The sequence below is a fragment of the Microtus pennsylvanicus genome, chromosome X (assembly GCF_037038515.1).
Source record: "Microtus pennsylvanicus isolate mMicPen1 chromosome X, mMicPen1.hap1, whole genome shotgun sequence".
Taxonomy (NCBI): Eukaryota; Metazoa; Chordata; class Mammalia; order Rodentia; family Cricetidae; genus Microtus; species Microtus pennsylvanicus.
Genome location: NC_134601.1, coordinates 103,524,708 through 103,545,735, shown reverse-complemented (window position 1 = coordinate 103,545,735; position 21,028 = coordinate 103,524,708). Strand labels below are relative to the sequence as shown.

The 21,028-nt window shown below is 34.8% G+C and overlaps 1 protein-coding gene across 8 annotated transcripts in view; it reads left to right on the top strand.

The window, feature by feature from the left end:
* The window catches only part of Dmd (dystrophin), a 2,313,977-nt gene that overhangs the window by 93,836 nt on the left and 2,199,113 nt on the right, over nt 1-21,028 (top strand). For 7 of the 8 annotated variants that reach the window (XM_075957212.1, XM_075957218.1, XM_075957219.1 and 4 more), the window contains exon 1: nt 14,980-15,128. The exons of the other annotated variant lie outside the window; for it this stretch is intronic. In XM_075957212.1, the coding sequence (XP_075813327.1) occupies nt 15,098-15,128 (31 nt within the window). In that variant the 5' untranslated portion in view covers nt 14,980-15,097. Of the gene's footprint in view, nt 1-14,979; nt 15,129-21,028 lie in introns of those variants that run through there. 8 annotated transcript variants of the gene reach the window in all.

Sequence of the window (21,028 nt, the reverse complement as noted above, 5' to 3'; positions counted from 1 at the left end):
TATAAATTAAGCCACTATGAACATAGTTGAACAAGTGTCCTTGAGTATATGCCTAAGAGTGGTATGGATATCCACTCCGAAATTTTCATGTAACCCCCATATATCTATACAAGTTCTCACTCTCACCAGCAATGGAGTGTTCCCCTTTTTCCACATCCTTGACAGCATGAGCTGTCACTTAAGTTATTGATCTTAGTCCTTCTGACAAGTATAAGATAGAATCTCAAAGTAGTTTTGATTTACATTTCCCTGAAGACTAAGTATAATGAATATTTAAGTGTTTCTCAGACCTTTAATATTCCCCTATCAACTCTAAGTTTAGATTTGTATCCCATTTTTTAATTAAATGGTTTGGTTTGTTGATGTCAACTTTTTTGAGTTCTTTACATATTTCTGGATATTAATCTCTTATCAAGTGTGGAGGTGGTGAGAATCTTTTCCAATTCTGTAAGCTGCCATTGTTTCCAATTCATAGTATCCTTTACCTGACTGAAACTTTTCAATTTCATGAGGTACCAATTATTAATTGTTGATCTTAGTACCTCCGTTGTTGCTATTTTTGTTCTGTTTAGGAAATAGTCTCCTGTACTAATGTGTTCAATGCTATTCCCTAATTACTCTGCTATCAAGACCAGTGTGTCTTATCTAATGTTGAGGTATTTGATCCACTTAGACTTGAGTTTTGTGCAGAGTGATGAATGTAGATATACCGGAATTCTTCTACATGCAGACATCCAGTTAGACAAACACCATTTGTTGAAGATGCATTTTTTCTATCATGTATTTCTGGCTTCTTTACCAAAAATCAGGTGTCTATAGGTGTGTAGATTTATGACTGATCTTCAATTCAATTCCATTTATCAATGTATCTGCTTTATGCCAGTCTGTTGCAGTTATTTTTGTAACTATAGCTCTGTTATACAGCTATAAATTAGAGATGGTGCTACCTCCATTAGTTGTTTTAATGTATAGGATTATTTGGGTTATCCTTTTTTTGTTATTTTTTTCTGTATGAATGTGAGTGTTGTTCTTTGAAGGTCTGTAAAGAATTGTGTTGGAATTTCAGTGGGGATTACATTGAATCTGTAGATTGCTTTTGGTAGGATGACCATTTTCAATATATTATTTTTACCCTTCCACAAGCATGGGAGTTATTTCTATATTCTGATATCTTCTTCAATTTCTTTCTTCAAGGACTTTAAGTTCTTATGATACAGGTCTTTCACGTGCTTGGTTAAGTTTACTTTAAGATATTTTATATAGTTTGTGGTTATTGTGATGGATGTTGTTTTTGTGATTTCTTTCTTAGTTCATTTGTCATTTGTATAAAGGAGGACTACTGATTTTTTTTTTTAGTTAATCTTGTATCTGCCACAAAACTGAAGATGTTTATCAGCTGTAGGAGCTTAATGGTAGAATTCTTTGGATTGCTTATGTATACTATTATTATGTCATCTGCAAATAATGATACTTTGACTTCTCCCTTTCAGATTTGTATCTCCTTGATCTTGTTCAGTTGTCTTGCTATTGTAGCTAAGACATCAAGTACTGTATTGAATAGATATGGAGAGAATGGATGACCTTGTCTTGTTCTTGATGTTAGTAGTTTGCTTTGAGTTTCTCTCTATTTAATTTGTTATTGTCTGTAGGCTTGTTGTAAAATCCCTTTATTATGCTTAGCTATGTCTCATGTATCCCTAATCTCTCCAATGCTTTTCTCATGAAGTGGTGTTGTATTTTGCCAAACGCAAAATTGTTATAACTGATTTTTGTCTTCTATCCTGCTTCTTTAACTTATTTTTAAGTTAATAGTAATTCTTATTCTTATGAAAATGCAGTAAGAATAAATTTTATGCCTTTTGTTGCAATCTTTATAAACTGTCCTTTTTCATTTCTTTGTAATGCTAGAACATCCGGCAGTACTGAGAAGTCACATTCTTGTATTGTTGAAAATAGTGCTGGCAGGGGCTTTTATAATAAGTATGAAGTCAGTCTTAGACCTTATGTAGATGATCCTTATTAATTTGAGAAAGTTCTATTCTAATTCTGTTTTTCAGGGAGTTAGTATAGAGACAGGTTTTAAAGTTTGTCAAATGAAATCGTGTTTTTTTTCTCCTAACATATCTTTCAGTTATTGATTCCCTAAACATTGTATGAGATTCACATCATTGAAAATAATTTCCCTATTGTATGATGAAATTTTTAAAGGAATTTTTAAAAAAATATTTATATGGAATATTGGTCAGTAGTTTTTGTGTTTTTGTACTGTCTATATCCTTTTGGTTATCATACTACTTTTTTTTAATTATGATTTTTAGTAAATCTGTTTCATACACATATATAATGGATTCGCAATCCATATTTATCTTCTCTCATCCATACCAGTCAACCCCTCTTCCACTGCCCTACAATTCTGTTTTTTTAAAATATATATTCATGTCTTTTTCTTTAGTGATGCACTAAGTTTAATTGGACTTAACGATTGTGACCAGATGTTTTGTATAATCCACTGGAACCTGCTAGGCTTATTCATGAGTAATCAACTAAAGATAGTGACTTATTTTCCAGAATCCTCAGTAACCAATAGTTTACCATGGAGATGGAGAGTCCCATGAACTCATCTCCTATCCTTGATTGACTAATGACAGGCATGGTCTTGTGTAGGTCTAATATCCTTTGATACTATGGAAACATGACTGGTGAGGCTATACCATACACAGAACACAACTTTTCTTAGTTCCTCTTCCTATCATCTTGTTCTTATGCTCATTCTCTTCCTTCTTACATAATGTTTCTTGAGCCTTAGAAGACGTAGAATAAATGCCCTATTTATGGCTGGGCAACTCAACTTTCACTTACTTTCATAACCTAGAGATACCACAACAGTCTGCATTATAACAATGCATTGCAAAGAGAAGCTTTGATTAAGGATAGAAGTAGCATTTGTCTGTGTGTATAATCACAAATGCTTTGAAAACAGTATGAAGTCACATAAATTTAGCTACTGCGCAGTAGCAAGTTCTCTACTAGAGTCTGAGCTTTCCTCACTGCCACAGGTTTTTGACGAGGTTTGCTGTATCAGGGAATAAATACCTTCCTGCGGAGCAGGCTTCAAAGCAAATTGACACCAGTTGGTTATGTCCACAATAGTCATGCCATTATTACACTAGTGAGTACATATTGCCTGGAATGCTTACATTGCAGGGTGTAGAGTTCACAATCTGGTTATGACCTTTAATAACTTTTCTCCCCTAATAACCCAATAGCACCGCCTGGCAGTATGAAAGATAACCAGCGAGAAGGAAGCTTCAGCTCATTAAGAGCTTGATTTCCCTTCCTCAAAACAAAGGAGAGTGGTGTCTTCAGTAATAGAGTCTGAACTGGTTCTGGTGGGCAACCAAGAAAAATGTCAAATGTTCTACTTTTTTTAAGGCTTAATAAAATCCTATTTTTTATTTCATATTTTCGAACTAATCAAAGAGTATCAGACTTGTTTGTTTTTCTTCTCTTTTAGAATTGGTATAATTTAGTTTTTAAATTTTGATATGAAAATATCTAATAAAACTGGGCATGGCCATGTATTTTGTAAAAGTTTTAAAAATATAATTTTTATTTAGTTAATAGTTATATAACTACTCAGATTATTACCACATGAAGGATTTATGAAAATTTCAACTTTCTGGTGACTTTTTCCCTTTCAACTAAGTTGTCAAGTATTTTGTGAAATAGTGCATGGTCTTCCCTTATTATCATATTCACATATTCCAAAATATATAGTTTTATCACTCATTTATTCCTAATATTAGGATTTGTGTTTTCTCATTTTTCTCTTTTTCACCATTACTGATGTTTTCTCAATGTGAAGGATCCTTGTGATTATCTGTCTTTTTGGTTTATTAATTTTCTCTATTGTTTTGCCATTTTCAATGTTATAAATATGGTAATTGTATATAACTTTTGAGGATAAAGCTTAAATTATTGATTCAAGTCACAACTGCTTTCCTTATTTTTATTTGTAGTTTACATTAGTAGATGAAGGTAAGAGCATCATCATTTCCTTTTTTTATTTTATTTACTTACTTTTTAAAAAAACAATCTTTTCTCATTTTACATACCAATTCCAGTTCTCAGACCCCTCTCCTCATGCTTCCTCCTCTTTCCACTACTCCCCATCCACTCCCTAGAGAGTTAAGGCTAAGTCTGTCACATCATTTTGAGGCAGGACCAAAGCCCTCCCCTTTGTATCTATGATGAGCAAGGTATTCCTCATAGAGAGTGAGCTCCAAAAATCCAGTTCAAGCACTAGGAATAAATTCTGGTCCCACTACCAGTGATCCCACAGATTCCCCCAGCCACACAACTGTTAACCATTTCAGAGGGACTAGTTTGGTCCTATGCAGCTTTCCCTGCTGTCAGTTCACAGTCAGTCAGGTCCCAATAGCTCAGGTCAGCTGTTTCTGTGGGTATCCCCATCATGGCGTTGACCCCTTTGCTCATATTAATGCTTCTCCCTCCCTTCAACTAGACTCTGGGAGCTCAGCCAAGTGCTTTGCTATGTATCTATCTCTGCATCTGCTTCCATCAGTTGCTTGATGAAGGTTCTATGAGTTCACCATCTTTTCCATCTCAAACATTTGAGTACCTTATTTTAAGTACATTTCTTTCTTTATGCAATGATATTTAACGGGAAGAAATGTACAATTTATTGTCCTTATACATGGTCTCTCTATTAATTTTATATCAGCCAGAGCCATGTAGTAAGACTTTTTAAATTTATTTTTAAAAGCCTTATCAAAGTGAATAGCTGTAAAAAGGAATTAAAATCTTATTTACCACAGTGAAGCAGAAAATCTCAGAGAAAAAAGCATGGAGATCATGAAATTTTAGAATTGAATGAATAAAAAAGATCAGAATATTATTGACTGGATGGCCTCATCAGCAGAGTGAAGAAGACAGAAGGCAGAATTTGTGTATATGATTGAGCAATAGAAGGTAGCCAGACTGAACAAGAAAGAAAATAAACAGAGAAAAAGTGAACTGATCCTCAGAGATTTATGGTACATGACACAAGAACCCTTGAAGGCAATGAAAAGAGAAAAAGAGAATATTGGGGAAGACAATGCCCTACAGCTTCACAGAACTGTGTGAACAAAGGCTAAATACTAATCAGAGTTAAACCTCAAAATGAATAAAACAGAAAGTCTTTAACAGAGGAAAAAGTGCAATTTGTGTATAGGCAAAAAAAAAAAATCAAACAACAGAGAATTTTCCACGAGAATCTCTGAAACCTGGAAGGACATGACACTTTTTTCTGTGATAAAAGGGAACTGTGGCCTAGCATGGTCACCCTCAGAGAGGCTTCATCCAGCAACTGTTGGAAGCAGATACAGAGACCCACAACTAAACAATAGGTGGAGCACAGGAAATACCTCAGAAGATGAGTAGAAAGGATCGAGGGATCCAGAGTGGTCAAGGACAACAGGAGAACAGGGCCCACAGAATCAATTAACCAGAGCTCATGGAGGTCAAAGGGACTAGAGTGACAAACACAGAGCAAGGATGGGTCTGAATTCGTTCCTCTACATATATGTGACAGTTGAGTGTGCAGCTTTATGTTCTTGTGGTTCTCTTAACAGTGGGAGTAGGGGATATCTCTGACTCTTTTGCCTGCTCTTGGGACCTTTTTCTTCCTACTGGGTTGCTTTGTCCAACCTTGATATGAGGATATATGCAGTTTTAGTGCAGTTGTTTTCAAAACAATAGCAGTAATTTTTGTTTATATGAGTAAGTACCAAATTATCTGCATTTTATTTTCAAGATTTTTTCTGGCTTTTTAGTACTTACAAAATAGCCTTCTAAGTCAACATATTTCCCATTGTGTTTGTTTAAAAACAGACTGCTTTTGGTTTGAAGTTTGACATTATAGTTTAACTATATCATTTCTTCCTTCCCTTTCTTCCCTTTACTCTCCCATATAGCCTTCCTTGCTCTTTTTCAAATTCATACCCCTAAAGGAGACTATTTTTAAATGTATAGCTAAAAATATTTCACTTCATAACATATGTAAAATGTCATCCGATATAGAAAACTGAAAAAGAGAAAATTGATATTTTCCCGGATCATTAAATTTGTAAATTTTATGTAACAATTTTTACAATCTCAATGTTTTTCTCTTTATTTATTCAGTGAAGCTATATTAGTAACAATGCTTGAATTTATGTTCAGTATTTTATTAAATTAAAAAATGTGTCTGTCCTTGAACTTCAACATAAAACAATATATTTAGGATTTCCAATTAAAGGAATCCTGCCCTAGTTCATTTTTATATTTACCACACTCAGTCTTTCCAATTAATATACCATGTTATAATCCAAAGATTATTGTTTAATACCAAGATAGAGGCAAAGATGAATTTTCATTTTATGGTATGTATCATAAAACTATATTCTAAAATACTCATTTAAAATAGAGATATCAGTCCATTCAGTGTGCAAATATATGCATTATTTTATTGAAAGGATCTGTGTGATGTATCCATATGTAAACAATTATATTATTGAAAATGGATTTTTTTACTTTTTATTTTTTATTGATTTTTATTGAGCTCTACATTTTTATCTCCTCCCCTCTCCGCCTCTCCCCTGCCCTTCCACCCTGTTTATGGTTTCCCCTTCATTTACTTCTCCCACCTTCTCCTCACCTCACTTCCTATCTATATCCCACTTTTCTATCTTTCCTTAGAAAACAAGCAGGCTTTTAAGGAATAACAATAGATAAGTAAAATATACTAATATAAAACAAAAACAAACAAATTATAATAGAACAGAACAAACAAATAGAAGGGAAAGATCCCAAGAAAAGACCCAAGAAACATAAATGCAGACTCCCTTGTCCACATTTAGAAACCCATAAAAACACAAAACCTAAAGCCCTACAGCGATAATATATATGTAAAGGAACTGTACCATAAAATAAATAAGTATAAATAATTTTTAAAAATAAGCTCTGACATATTATTATGAGTTAAGGAACATCCAAAGATGGCTCAGCTGTCAATCCTTTCTGGGTTAGGGATGGGTGTATGTGTCCACTTATTTCAGCTCTAGGACCCTAACTGGTGCAGACCTGTACAGGCCCTATGCATGCTGCCTTATCTCTGTGAGTTCTCAGTCTGTTTATTTAGAGGGCTTTGTTTCCTTGTTATCCTTTCTCCCCTTCCACAAGTTTCCCTGATCCCTGAGAGGTGGAATTTACTAGAGATAGCCCATTTAGAACCAAGTGTTTCAAGGCCTCTCACTCTCTGTGTATCGGCTGGTTCTGGGTCTCTTTGTTACCATCTTGTGCATGATGAAGCTTCTCAGTTTCTCTGATGATGGCTGAGCAAGACACTTATCTGCAAGTATAACAGAATGTCATTAAGGGTTATTTTATTGCTGTATTCCTTAAAACAATAGTATTTAGTTTTATCCTAGGTTTCTGAGCTATCTACTCTCAGGTTCTTGGTCTCCTGAGCAGTGTTGGATATGGGCTCCATCTTGTAGGGTGGGCCTTAAGTCAAATCAGATATTGGTTTGTTACTCCCATGAATTTTGTGCCACCATTGCCCTAGCAATATGTTACAGGCAGGGCTCTATTGTAAAACAAAGTGTTTATGACTGAGTTGGTGATTCTGTTTCTCCTTTGATAGTGTCCAGAGTACTGTCCTGTAACAAAGATGATAACATATATGGCATAAAGGTTCTATGTATGTATCAGCTTAGCTTCTCCATGATCAATGTGTTGTGAAGATGTCTTCAGCAATAGGGTCTTGTCATCAATTTGTGGAGAACAATCTATAATTTTAGCAACAACCTGTTTTGTCTGAGTATTCCAATGTAGTCCTTTTGGCCAACATCACAATTATATATGTGCATTCCAATGCAATCCTTTCTTTGGGCCAACATCGCAATTATATGTAATCTAATTCAGGTACTGGAAGCTTTATTTGGTAACAAGAAATGTCTAGTTGTTGTAATAAGGGTGGCGAGGCTGCGTCCCCGGCACCCGGCCGCCCATATGGCTAGCTTAGCTTATGCCCTGAAATAATTACACAGAAACTGTATTCTTTTAAACACCGCTTGGCCCATTTCTATCTAGCCTCCTCTAGGCTAACTCTCACACCTGGACTAGCCCATTTCTTATAATCTGTGTAGCCCACGAGCTGGCTTACCAGGAATGATCTTAACCTGCGTCTGCCTGGAGTGGGAGAATCATGGTGACTCACTGACTCAGCTTCTTTCTCCCAGCATTCTGTTCTGTTTACTCCTCCCACCTATGTTTTAACCTATGAGGGCCAAGCAGTTTATTTATTGCTTAACGAATGAAATCAACAGATTGATATATGACACTCCCAAATCACTTCCTCTTTTTCTGTTTAAACAAAAAAAGGAAGGCTTTAACTTTAACATAGCAAAATTACATATAACAAAACAGTTATCAAGCAAGAATTACAGTTACAATATTTATATCTATTTTATCTTTTATGATAACAATGGGAAACTATAACTACCTATCCATTCTTCAACTCCATCAAAGACTCCAGAAGGATCTAATATTTCCTAAGCAAAGAAGAAGTCCAAAACTCTAGAAATGACAGAGACATCTCGCTGCCTGGACAGTCACCCAAAGTTCCTCTGCACCGTTGGGGCATCCATCTTCGGCCTATAGGCCCATAGTTTCCAGCAGACATTTTTATGAAGCAGGAAATTCCAAAGACAGTTCAGTCACTCTCTGCTGTGTCCTGCAGAATGTCTCACAGACTCTTTCATGAGTCAGGAACCCCGAAAGATCATCTCACCTTTAGGCAAGTTCAGCAGTCCTCTCTCTGCGGGTTCTCTGTGTCCATTTTATGCAACAGTCCAGGCAAGAGCAGTTTCTTGCCCAAATGGCTATCAAACTCCATAAGGATCCTCTTCGATGCCCATCTTCCTGTCGAAGTAGATTGGTGCCGCCAGGAGCAGACATGTCTCATTGTTATGAAAAGTCCTAAGTTATTAAAATATTTTAAATGCCATATTCTGCAGTCTTTGAAAGATATGAAGAATGCCTATCTAACTGAAACATGTCTCTATATATCTAGAAAATCTAACTAACATGAATACAAGCTTTACTATTATCGATGATTATCCATTAACAACCTATATTTCTTAATTATACAGTACATTTTTAAATGAACTACACAATCACAATACCTTAATCAAGATCAGAAATACATATACATATAACAAAATTGACTCTAAAATCCATACCAATGCAAATTGTTCATATCTATATCATATCCCCCTTTAAATGTAAAAGAACATTTATAAACAATATTTTGGGAACATGGGTGCAGTTTTTTCTCTCCAAACTGCTTCCTGCTGAATGGGGGCATGGTTAATTAGATCATTTAGGGTGTAACCTGTGTGCCAGGTTTATCTCAGTTGGCAGTTGAGTGAAGTAATTTTTTGAGGGTGTTCACAGGAACTTTTTGGGAGGCCGTGGTCTATCATACCAAATTGGGATAGATGCAATCCACAAGGTCTGGTCCTCTGTGAAAACAAAAGAAGACCCGCTCCAAAGCATCATATCCTTAGACCCAAATTTTGAAATCGTAATACCCTTATGATATCCGTTCTGGTTCCATTTGGCAGTCCATATAATGAAATGTCTGTCTGTACTTAGCTCCTTTACAGTCAAAATTTTAAAGAAAACACAATGTACATAATCCAGACTCTCTGCGAATTTTCCATTTTTACATGGCTTATTTTTCTTTATTTCTTTTTATCTCTTAACTATCTGTACTCTGTCTCTTTAAAGACTTTACCTTTTTTTTAAACCATTAACTTTATTCTCTATATTCTTTTTCTTCTCTCTCTCAAGCCTACGTACATTCATCCAACAGTGTGATATGTAATCTAGTTCAGGTACTGGAAGCTTTATTTGGTAACAAGAAATGTCTAGTTGGGGCTCAGTTCTGTCTTCTGCATTATTTTATGATTTTATTTAGGTTGGTTTTATTTGTATGTATTTTAAAGAAGCTTCTAAGGTATTAGGTTTCCATACTACCACTAATATGGTCCTTAATTTTAGCCATCTCTTCTTGTATTTTCTCTCTCCTCTTCCTCTTCCTCCTTCCTTGATCCTCTATTTCTAGCCCACCATTCATCCATAAGTATCTCTTCTATTTTTCCTTCCTAATGAGATCCATTCATCTTGCCTGGTCCTGTACTCTATTTCTAAACTCTGTGTTTTAGTTATTTTTTTAAGATTATTTTAATTACATATAAATTGAATCCCTGTTTCATTATGTGTAGTCTTATATTTTTTTTCAAAATTCTGGCTTTAGAACTTTTTTCTTAACTATTACTTTATGTAGTAATACATATAACCAATAAACTGAGAATCCTAATCCACAAATCTAAAATCAGGAATGCTAAAACATCTGAAACATTTTATGTACCAACATGATAGTAAAAATGGAAAATTTGACACATTAATTGTTTTCCTAAAACTGTACATACAGGAATATTTCCAACTGTTTTTGACTATCTTATAAGAGCAAGTCAATGGAGGAATGATAACCTTTTCAACATGTAGTTGTAGAGCAATTAGACTATTATAAGAAAAAAATGAACGCCCTCAACCTATCCACCATACAAATACAAAATTTAATTCAAACTGAATTATAGATCTAAATGCAAATAGAAAAATTAAGAAAAGTTTTCTGATACAAGGAATGGTCAATTGTTATTAGTTAATATGTTTAAAGTATTTTTCATAAAAGAAAACATTCAATAAGCCATATGTTAGCAAAACTTATACCTTTTGTTTAATAAATACCATGATAAGACTAAGAAAACAGAAATTATAGAATGTATTTTTAATCAATGTCTGACAAATTGCTCACATCTAGAAAATATAATGAGTTCTTGCATTTCATCATAAAATAAACAAATGATAACCCCCTGGTACCCAATTAAAGAATGGACAAATGTTATGTTTAGACACTTCTTTGAAGTGTTTATTCAGGAGAAAGGGAAAATAATGAACTGTTAATTAATGTAAAGTTTGGCTTAACAAATTTAAATAAATTCTGTAACTCTATCATGAGATACTACATCAAAAATCAATAACACCATAGTGAACACTTAAAAATTTTAAGAATTAACCTACCTCAGGAACCAGCAATACAAAGATGCTCAATTACACTACAAAGACATTTGTTCAACTATATTCATAGCAACATTATTTGTAATAGCCAGAACCTGGAAGCAACCTAGATGCCCCTCAACCGATAAATGAATAAATAAAATGTGGCATATTTACACATTAGAGTATACTCTACAGTAAAAAAAAAATGACATCTTGAAATTTGCATTCAAATGGATGGAACTAGAAAACACCATCCTGAGTGAGGTAACCCAGACCCAAAAAGATAAATATGGTATATACTCACTCATATGTGGATACTAGATATAAACAAAGTACATTGAGCCTATAGTTCATGATCCTAGAGAAGATAGGTAACAAGGTGAAACATAAGAAAATATATATAGATCCACCTAGAAAGTCTAAATAGACAAGATCGCCTGACAAAATTAGGAGCAGGGGGGTAGGGGGAGAAGGGACAGAAGAAGAGAAAGAAAAGGGAGAAGGGGAGAGGGAAGAGAACTTGAGGGAACAGGATAGTCGAGATGGAGGAAGGACAGAGATGAGCTCACTAACTCCAGCCTCACAGGGAAGGAGCAAAATTTCGTCCAAACTAGTCCCCCTGAATGTGGTTAACAGTTGCATGGTTGGGGCAGACTGAGGGGCACCAGGATTTATTCCTACTGCATGTACTTGGCTTTTTGCGAACCTATTCTTTTTGGATGAATACTTTGCTCAGTCTAGATATAGTAGGGAGGGCCTAAAGAAATGTGCCTTACCCTCTCTTGGAATAGATGTGGGGTGAGGTGCTGAATGGTAAGTGGAAGGAATGGTACAAGGGGAGGGAGAGGGAACTGGGATTTAAGAATTTTAATATTATATCTAAATGTTTTCCCCCAAATATAGTTTTAAAAGAGTACATGGAAAGCAATTTGATAATTTTAAGAAACTGTGTTAAACGCACTACTGAGCGGTATAAAATACTTCAATAATTTTGCTATTATCTTTAATAAGTTAGATACTCATTTGTTAAAATGCTAAGTAATACTCTTGAGTATTAATTCTGATTTAAAAACTTCTGAATATACCCAAGAGATGCCCTATCATACAACAAAAGTATATGTTCAACTATGTTCATAGCAGCATTGTTTGTAATAGCCAGAACCTGGAAACAACCTAGATGCCCTCCAATGGAAGAATGGATGAAGAAAGTATGGAATATATAAATATTAGAGTACTACTCAGCAGTAAAAAACAAGGACTTCTTGAATTTTGCATGCAAATGGATGGAAATAGAAAACACTATCCTGAGTGAGGTAAGCCAGACCCAAAATATGTACTCATTCATATTTGGTTTCTAGCCATAAATAAAGGACGTTGAGCCTATAATTAGTGATCCTAGAGAAGCAAAATAAGAAGGAGAACCCAAAGAAAAACATATAGGCATCCTCCTGAATCAGGCGATGAAAGGAGACAGAGGCAGAGACCCACATTGGAGCACCGGACAGAAATCCCAAGGTCCAAATCAGGAGCAGAAGGAGAGAGAGCACGAACAAGGAACTCAAGACCGCGAGGGGTGCACCCACACACTTAGACAATGGGGATGTTCTATTGGGAACTCACCAAGGCCAGATGGCCTTGGTCTGAAAAAGCATGGGATAAAAACCGGACTCGCTGAACATAGTGGACAATGAGGACTACTGAGAACTCAAGAACAATGGCAATGGGTTTTTGATCCTACTGCACGTACTGACTTTGTGGGAGCCTAGGCAGTTTGGATGCTCACCTTACTAGACCTGGATGGAGGTGGGTGGTCCTTGGACTTCCCACAGGGCAGGGAACCCTGATTGCTCTTTGGGCTGACGAGGGAGGGGTACTTGATTGGGGGAGGGGGAGGGAAATGGGAGGCGGTGGCGGGGAAGAGACAGAAATCTTTAATAAATAAATAAATAAACAAACAAACTTTACATGACTGTTTTGGCAGCTTTATATGTATTGGTCAAAATTTGGAATATCTGAAATGTCCTACAATTGATAAATGGATAAACCAACCACAGAACAACCATAGATAGATACATTACTCAGATATAGTTGTAGGAAGCTTTTGATAAGAACATAAATAGCAACTCATGACACAATTCTGTGTGAAAAAGGCAGTCTCAAAAAGTCACAAATTGAATGATTGAATTTCTATAACATTCTTAAATTGGCAAAGTAAGAAAGGTGGAAGACAAATTAGTTGTGACTAGCTTTCAGGGTGATTGAGGAGAGTAAGTGGTATGAATATAAAGAGATAGTATGAGAAAAGTCTTAGCAATAATGGAAAAATATTTTATCATGATTGATAAAACAAATACATATGTACACAATGAAATGTTAATGTTTTATAGGGAAAAATGAAATCATGATATTTAGAGAAAATTGGGCAGAAATGAAAAGCATTGTGTGAAGCAAAATGAGTCAGACTCAAAAAGACAAATATGTCATGTCTTCTTGCCTTAAAATCTAAATTTGTTTGTATTGGGCTGGGAGTGGGGTCACAAAAGCTGAAAGGTAACTATGAAAAGACAAAAATAGATATGAAGGAAAGAAATATATGAGCTATGAAAACAGAATAGACCATTTTGGGGTGAAGAAAGAGATATCACACATGCCTGTAACATATATTATACTCCTTTCTCTTTTTTTCTCTCTCTCTAGTAATATTATTTAATTTACAAAAGTTAAATCTGATCTAAAATACTGAAACAATTCAAGGATGATGATTATAATTGTAAAAAAAAATCTTTCTCAAAGTATGTTACTAAAGTCTTTTGAAAATTTTTGATGAATAATGCATAAATAATAAAAAAGAATATGAATGTTCCTGTTGACTAAGGATGATTTACAAAAATATTGGATAATATATTACAATTCTGTATATTTAGTATTATAGCTTTTTGTGGAACCATTAAGTCATCAGTAGCTCAATATTTCATAGATTGGATTTAATAATTCTGGCAGTAGAATTTGAAAAAAATAGTCTTAATTCACAACTGAAATTTAGTATTTTGGAAAGAATTCTCCTTCCCATTAAGAGTGTTTTTTATTTTAGCATAAACTTTGTTCCCTGAGACCTACTCACATTCTGCCTTCAGAACTCAGCTGTTCTATTCTGCTGCTGCTTCTCTTATTCAAAGTGTTGGCATCATCAATACATGATTTTGATTGGGTCCCAAGGGTACAAATTAGTTTTGGTAAACAGCAAATAGGTTACAAATGAATAAATTATTCTGGGCAGTTTTTGTTGTCCAGAAGGGTGACATTTTGGGTGTGCTAAGAAGGGAGCCAAAAAGAAAGGCATTTAAAAGTTAATTTTGCATCAGGACTTTCTGCTTTGTTGTTTTAGAAATTAGCATAAAAGTTACTGAAAATATTGTGACAGCTTTGTACTGATGAGTTTTTATGTCTAGGGGACTTTGAGAGCAAGACTGTGTCCCTTGTGCTATTCTGGTTCGGACGTGAATCAGAACACAGTTGAACATTATTTGAATTCACAGAGCTTGCCATGCTGGAAGCACAGCCTTATATGTAGTGTCCATGGGCAGTCCTATTATGGGAAAGCAACTTGAGAGAAAAGGCGGGTCACTTGCTTGTGCGCAGGTCCTGGAATTTGAAATATCCAGAGGCCTCTACAGAATCCTGGCATCAGTTACTATGTTGACTCACTCAGTGTTGGGCTTACTCACTTTCCCTCTACAGGACTCAGCTCTTGAAGGCAATAGCTTTTATAGAAAAAACGAATAGGAAAAGTCGAAGTGCTATTTTTTTTCAAGGCTGCTGAAGTTTACTGACATCTCACCGTACCTAAGACTGCTGGAGCAATAAAACTGAGAGAAACTTTTACCAAGATTTCTTTCCCTGCCTTGATATATACTTTTTCTTCCAAATGCTTTGGTGGGAAGAAGTTGAAGACTGTTGTAAGTACAAAGTGACTAAAAATATCTTAACTGTGGCATGACTTTCAGCTTGTGACAAGCTCACTGAGTAGGCAGATTGATTTAAACTTATTACAGTAGCTTATGAAGAGGCATAAATTTGGTCTTCTATGTACTTTTCCATCCATATTCAAGCATATGTGTTTCACACTGTGGAATCTTTTCGGTAGATATGAAGAAGGATTGTGGGGGTTTCGTTACTGATGTTTGCTTGCCCTTTGTGATACACTAAACAACACCATTCTTGTTTACGAAACTTATAATAATAATATATGCATAACTTGCTTTTATTGTATGGAACAGACTGTCTTGATTGCTGTGAAGCAGTTTATGTAGCTGTTTTTATTTTGATTGACATGCTTCATAATGGTTTTGTAGAGAGTTGTGAACTGACATGTATTCTCAGTGCACTAATTCTCTATGGAAATAGCAGAAGCCTAAAGTTTGGAAAGGCTTTATCTGACATAACATAAGGGAAAGCAAAGAAAATAAGTTGTCTTTGGCAGATGACAAGTGTAAAAGTATTCATAAAGTTTGTATTTATAAGTTTTCAAAATTATTTTTTTGTATTTTAAACATCATATTCTCTGTCACATCATGATTTTTCTTCAAATAATCAAGAGTGATTTGTGCTACAAAATGATCAGAAACAAAATAAAAACCTGGAAGGCTTGTAATAATATTTTGGAGTAAGTCACTTGGTGATTCATGTCTACTGTGACCTAGCCCTTCAGAAAAAATTTTAGATCAGACCTTTCTTTAAAAATGCCCTATTTGTTTTAAAAATATGAGTTATTACTAATGAATGCAAAAATTGACTAACATAACATCAAAAATAACATAAAAATAATTCACAGTCAAACCATGGTATCCCAAATATATGGATGAAGGTTATCATTTTCTCCCTATTTTTGACTTGTGGACTCTAGCCATTCTGAAATAGTTATGAGGACAATGTTTATAATTAAGTATGAAAATAGAAATCTTTATAAATAGGTAATGACTCAGGGATTCTAGAGAAACCGTCAAGCACATACTCAAAAAAGTGGTAGAAATTGAGATTGTACATGTCTGGATATATAATAGATGTGTCTACATTTCAGAGCAATCAATTTGTTTTGATTGTTGCCTTCAGACATTTATTTTGTATCAATGTTATTTCCTAAAGGAATAGATACTCTGTTTCCTGACAAGGCAAAATACTTGTAGCACGTACATATGTTCTTTGTAACACACATACAGCAATTCACATTTTAATTTCTATTTCTATGGGTTTTGTAGCAACTTATAAATATCATTGAAATAATTCATTGGTAATAATTAAGTCTTCAAAACCAAAACTAACAGTCCAGTGTCCAGGGCTCTTTTGAAAGGCTACTAGAAACGCAATTCTGAAATAAAGAGAGAAAAGCCTATATTTTACTTCGGCATAGATAGTCAACTGGGTTTGAAAATACTTAGTATTTGAAGAAAGCTTTTTATCATAGAGCATTTCCAAGACATGAAATAATGTTTATGCAGTATAACAATAGGTTTAAGAAAAAAAAATGTTCTAAGGGTTATAGTACACAAAAACCTTTGCTCTTTTAGCAGTGTACTACTAGTCGGGTGTGTTGACATTTGAAACTTGTTTTCAAAATTTACAGTGTTTTAGATGAAAGACATTGAACACATATTTAGTTGAGTTTCTAATCTTGAAACATTGCTGTTTAAAAGAAAAGATTGTGGTGTTAAAGCAAGGGTTTGCTTTTATAATTACATATGCAATTTTGTATATTTATTCAAATATTTCATTGCAAATAGACATCCAGAATTTCTTAAATTACAAAATTTGTCTTGAAGTCTAACAAAGATATCATTTAGAATTTCAATTGCAGCATTTCTTAAGGGCATGTTAACTGAAAGAAGAGAAGCCTTTTTTAATTGATGATATACTTTGTAATTTAATGAGAGGCTTTGACTGTCTCCTCTATATAATATCATTATGGAAAATACAATATATATGTTATATAGATATTATTCATTTATTTTAAAATGTCTATGGAACATTATGTTTAAATATAATTTATTTAAGAAAAGAGATGTTGGTTGACTCTATTGAAACTAGCCAGTATTAAAACAAAAATGCACAGAATAACAGCTTTATATTTTATTCCTGTAGATTAAGTTTTGGGACATTCAAAATATCATTTTAAAATTTATTATTAGATTGTATTTTTAAGTTAACTGCAAATGATTCCTTATAGTGTGTCCATAGCTTTTAGTTTAGCTACTACTTTCCATACCGTTGCATCTCCCCCATCTCCTCGCTTTCCTCCCTCCTTGCTCCTTTCTCCCATTTGAAATCCTTACTGCTTGTGAATTAGGCTTCCAAATACTTAACTATTTGTGTAGATTAGTAATACTTATTGAAATCTTCACTCTCTCAGAAAACACAAGTTTTTTATTCTTTTCTCTTTTTTTTCAGCAGATTATTTTTCTATTAATTTATAAATAATACCAGTCAAATTTCCACTTCCTCCCTTCCTCCCATTTCCCTACCGCTCCCCCACTCACCCTCCCACTCTCCCCAACCAGTCCTAAGAGAGGGCAGGGTACCCTGCCCTGTGGGAAGTCCAAGGCCCTCACCCCCTCCATCCAGGCTTAAGAAGGTATGCATCCAAATAGAATAGGATCCCAAAAAGCCAGTACATGCAACAGAGACAAATTCCAGTGCCATTATCATTGGCTTCTCAATCTGTCCCAATTGTCAGCCATATTCAGAGAGTCCAGTTTGCTCACACGGTGGTTCAATCCCAGTCCAGCTGGCCTTGGTGAGCTCCCATTAGTTCAGGCACACTGTCTCAGTGAGTGGACCAAACCCTCATGGTCCTGACTTCCTTGCTCATATTCTCCCTCCTACTGCTCTTCAACTGGACTTTGGGAGCTTAATCCAGTGTTCCAATGTGGGTCTCTGTTTCTATCTCCATCTGTCGCAGGACAAAGGTTGTATAGTGATATTCAAGATAGTCATCAGTCTGATTATGGGGCAAGGCCAGTTCAGGCACCCTCTCCTCCACTGCCCAGGGTCTTAGCTGGGGACATCCTCGTGGACTCCTGGGAACCCTTCTAGAGCCAAGCCTCTTGCCAACCCCAAAATGGCTCCCTTAATTAAGATAAGTCCTTCCCTGCTCCCATATCTGTCCTTCCTCCATCTCAACCATCCCACTCCCCCAAGCTCTCCCCAACCCTCCCCTTCACTCTTCTCTCTCCCCCTCTCCCCTTCCCCGTGCCCCACCCCCACCCCCATGCTCCCAACTATCAAAGGCAATCCTTTCTCTTTTTTTTAAAAGAGGATGTACCTTGCATCATATAGCCTTAACTAAGAGTAGAAGAAAATGCTTAAACAAACACCTCCCATTTTGCTTGCAGCTTCTATCCGACTTTTCTAAATTATTAAGCATGACTTACCATATTTTCATCAAAGATTTCTTTGTTACAAATTCAAAAAAATAGTATTTGGGTATGAAAATGTATTTTTCTATATAGTACATACCATTTTTCTTTAATGACAGAGTACATTCAATAAGTCTTCCTTAGGAAACTTGGGGGACTGTTTGAAATTTAATTGTAACCTAATCTTTTCTTTAAAGTAATTTTATTTAATAATTTAATTTCTATTTAATCACATATTGATTATAAGAAATTAAAAACAACTAACCAATATCGCCAGAAGATAATATGAACCATGAAGGAAAGAGCAAATTCAGGATTCATGTGGCCCAAGATTACAAGTTTGGGCAAGTTCTTTCAAGAAATGTAACATGAAGTGTTTAACATAGAAGTAGAGCCTTGGCAGAAGTCCATATAAATGAAGCTTCAACGATTTCATTGTGCATCACTTTTAATTGAAATATCTGTTGGGATTGTATCTTTTGCAAGCTAAATTTTAAAGCAAACTGTTGGTTATATTTCTATAAAGCGTAAATTCTTTTACAAAGGCTAACTTTTATATAATGCAGATTAAAACCTAAAAGAATTTACAGAAGTAGGAATTTGACATTTCTGCTTTTAATTCTGAAAAGATACATTGATTAAAGTGATGTCAAACTCAGTTAATGGAGGGGTTACAGTTATTACATATATACACAGTACACCATTTGAAGGGTAGCCAAATTACAATGATGACAATTTTTTATTGTTTATTATTATACAGTACAGATTTTGATTGGATTCAGAGGGAGCCAATGGTTTCTTGTCCCACAATGACCCACTTTAGCCTCAGAGGTGTGTTCTGTTATCAAGGCAATGTGTCTATATTAGAAATTTTTTTGGAAATGTCGTAACACCAAATATGGGAAGTAACTTCTTTTTTCTATTCAGTGCAACCATATTTGCTAGCAGAATGTCATTAAAATAAATCCTTTTGTGGATCGTGCCCTACGCAGCATAGGAATTTTCAAAAACAAACAAACAAGGAAATAAACACAATGTGCTCATTACAGTTTCTGTATTTAAAACATACATTACAGTCTTGTGTATGACCAGTGATCTAGTGCTTGCCTAGTATGCACAAGGCCTTGAGTTACATCTCTAGTATTCCTTCCCCTCAAAACCTCTGTTTAACTTTCCTAAGTTTTTATCCTATACAATACTGAAACACCTTTGAGCTTCCAAAGGTTCATTTATTACATATATGAAAGTTAAAATGACAATGTTATAGTGTAATTTATTTTGCCAAATTTAAACTATTGGACTACTTGTGTCAAATACAGAATTATTTTGAAAGTCTATATAAAAATCCAAACTCTCAGTTACTGGATATTAAAAAAGAAACATCTCAGAGGAAAAAAACCCTACCATTTATGAACATTCATATATAAGTATAGTTTCAAAATTAAGAGGTAAAATTCTTAAGTTCACCTTTTTTGAAAAAAAGTTTTAAGATAAAACTTCTCTTCTCCATGTATCATAATATTAAAGCTGCTTTCATAAGCAAGACTGAGATTCTAAAACACTTATTAATACCCAAGGCACATAGTCTTTATCTTTCCTCAGTCGTGATTATTGTCCTGAATATTTCAAAAGAAAGAAACAAAAATAACAACAATAGTTTTAGCTCCAGTGTTTAAGAGAATATGAAACTGTAGAGAAACAATTCCTGATGTGTAAATGAAAGTGAGAAAACAAAATTGCTTGGTGATTTATTTGTAAAAATTTCTTACCAGCCTCCTGCACCCCAGACCCATTGAGAAACCAAAGGGCAGTATTCTGTCGTCATAGTTCATATTTTTCTTGTAGTTTGCAGTTTTAAGATACTTTATACTGGAAATTTTGTTTAGTTTTACTTCATTCATTCAAAATGTCTTAGGATTTCCATAGGTAAAGAATGAATCTTAATTGGAGGAGTATTTGCGTAGCATTCATAAAACCCTAGTATGATTTCCAGCCCTGCATAAACTGAGAATGATGGTGTATGCCTGTTGGTACAGCATGTTGGAAGTGGTAGCAAAAGCCTCAGAAATTCAAAGTCATCCTTGATTCGAGATCAAGGCTAGTCTCTGCTCCTCACTACCCTTTCTGTTTAAGAGAATGCTTTTGTTCTTTTGAATTTTGTTTTTTTCTGTCATCCTGTCATCCTTATACTGGGCTTTGCAATGTATATATACAACTAAGCCGTGGGAAAGCATGCATTCTTACCAATCCAGATGGAATTTAGAGATGTTTCTGACTGATCTCTTTACTATCTTTTGCCTTCTGTATCACTGCCTCACTTTCACTTAACGATGACACATAAACCTTGGTCTTCACTATGGGAAAGTGAGAGAGTACTGATGATTGTACCATTAATTTTCTATAAATTTAATATGTAATAAAAGTGGTTTTTATCCCAGTTTAGACAG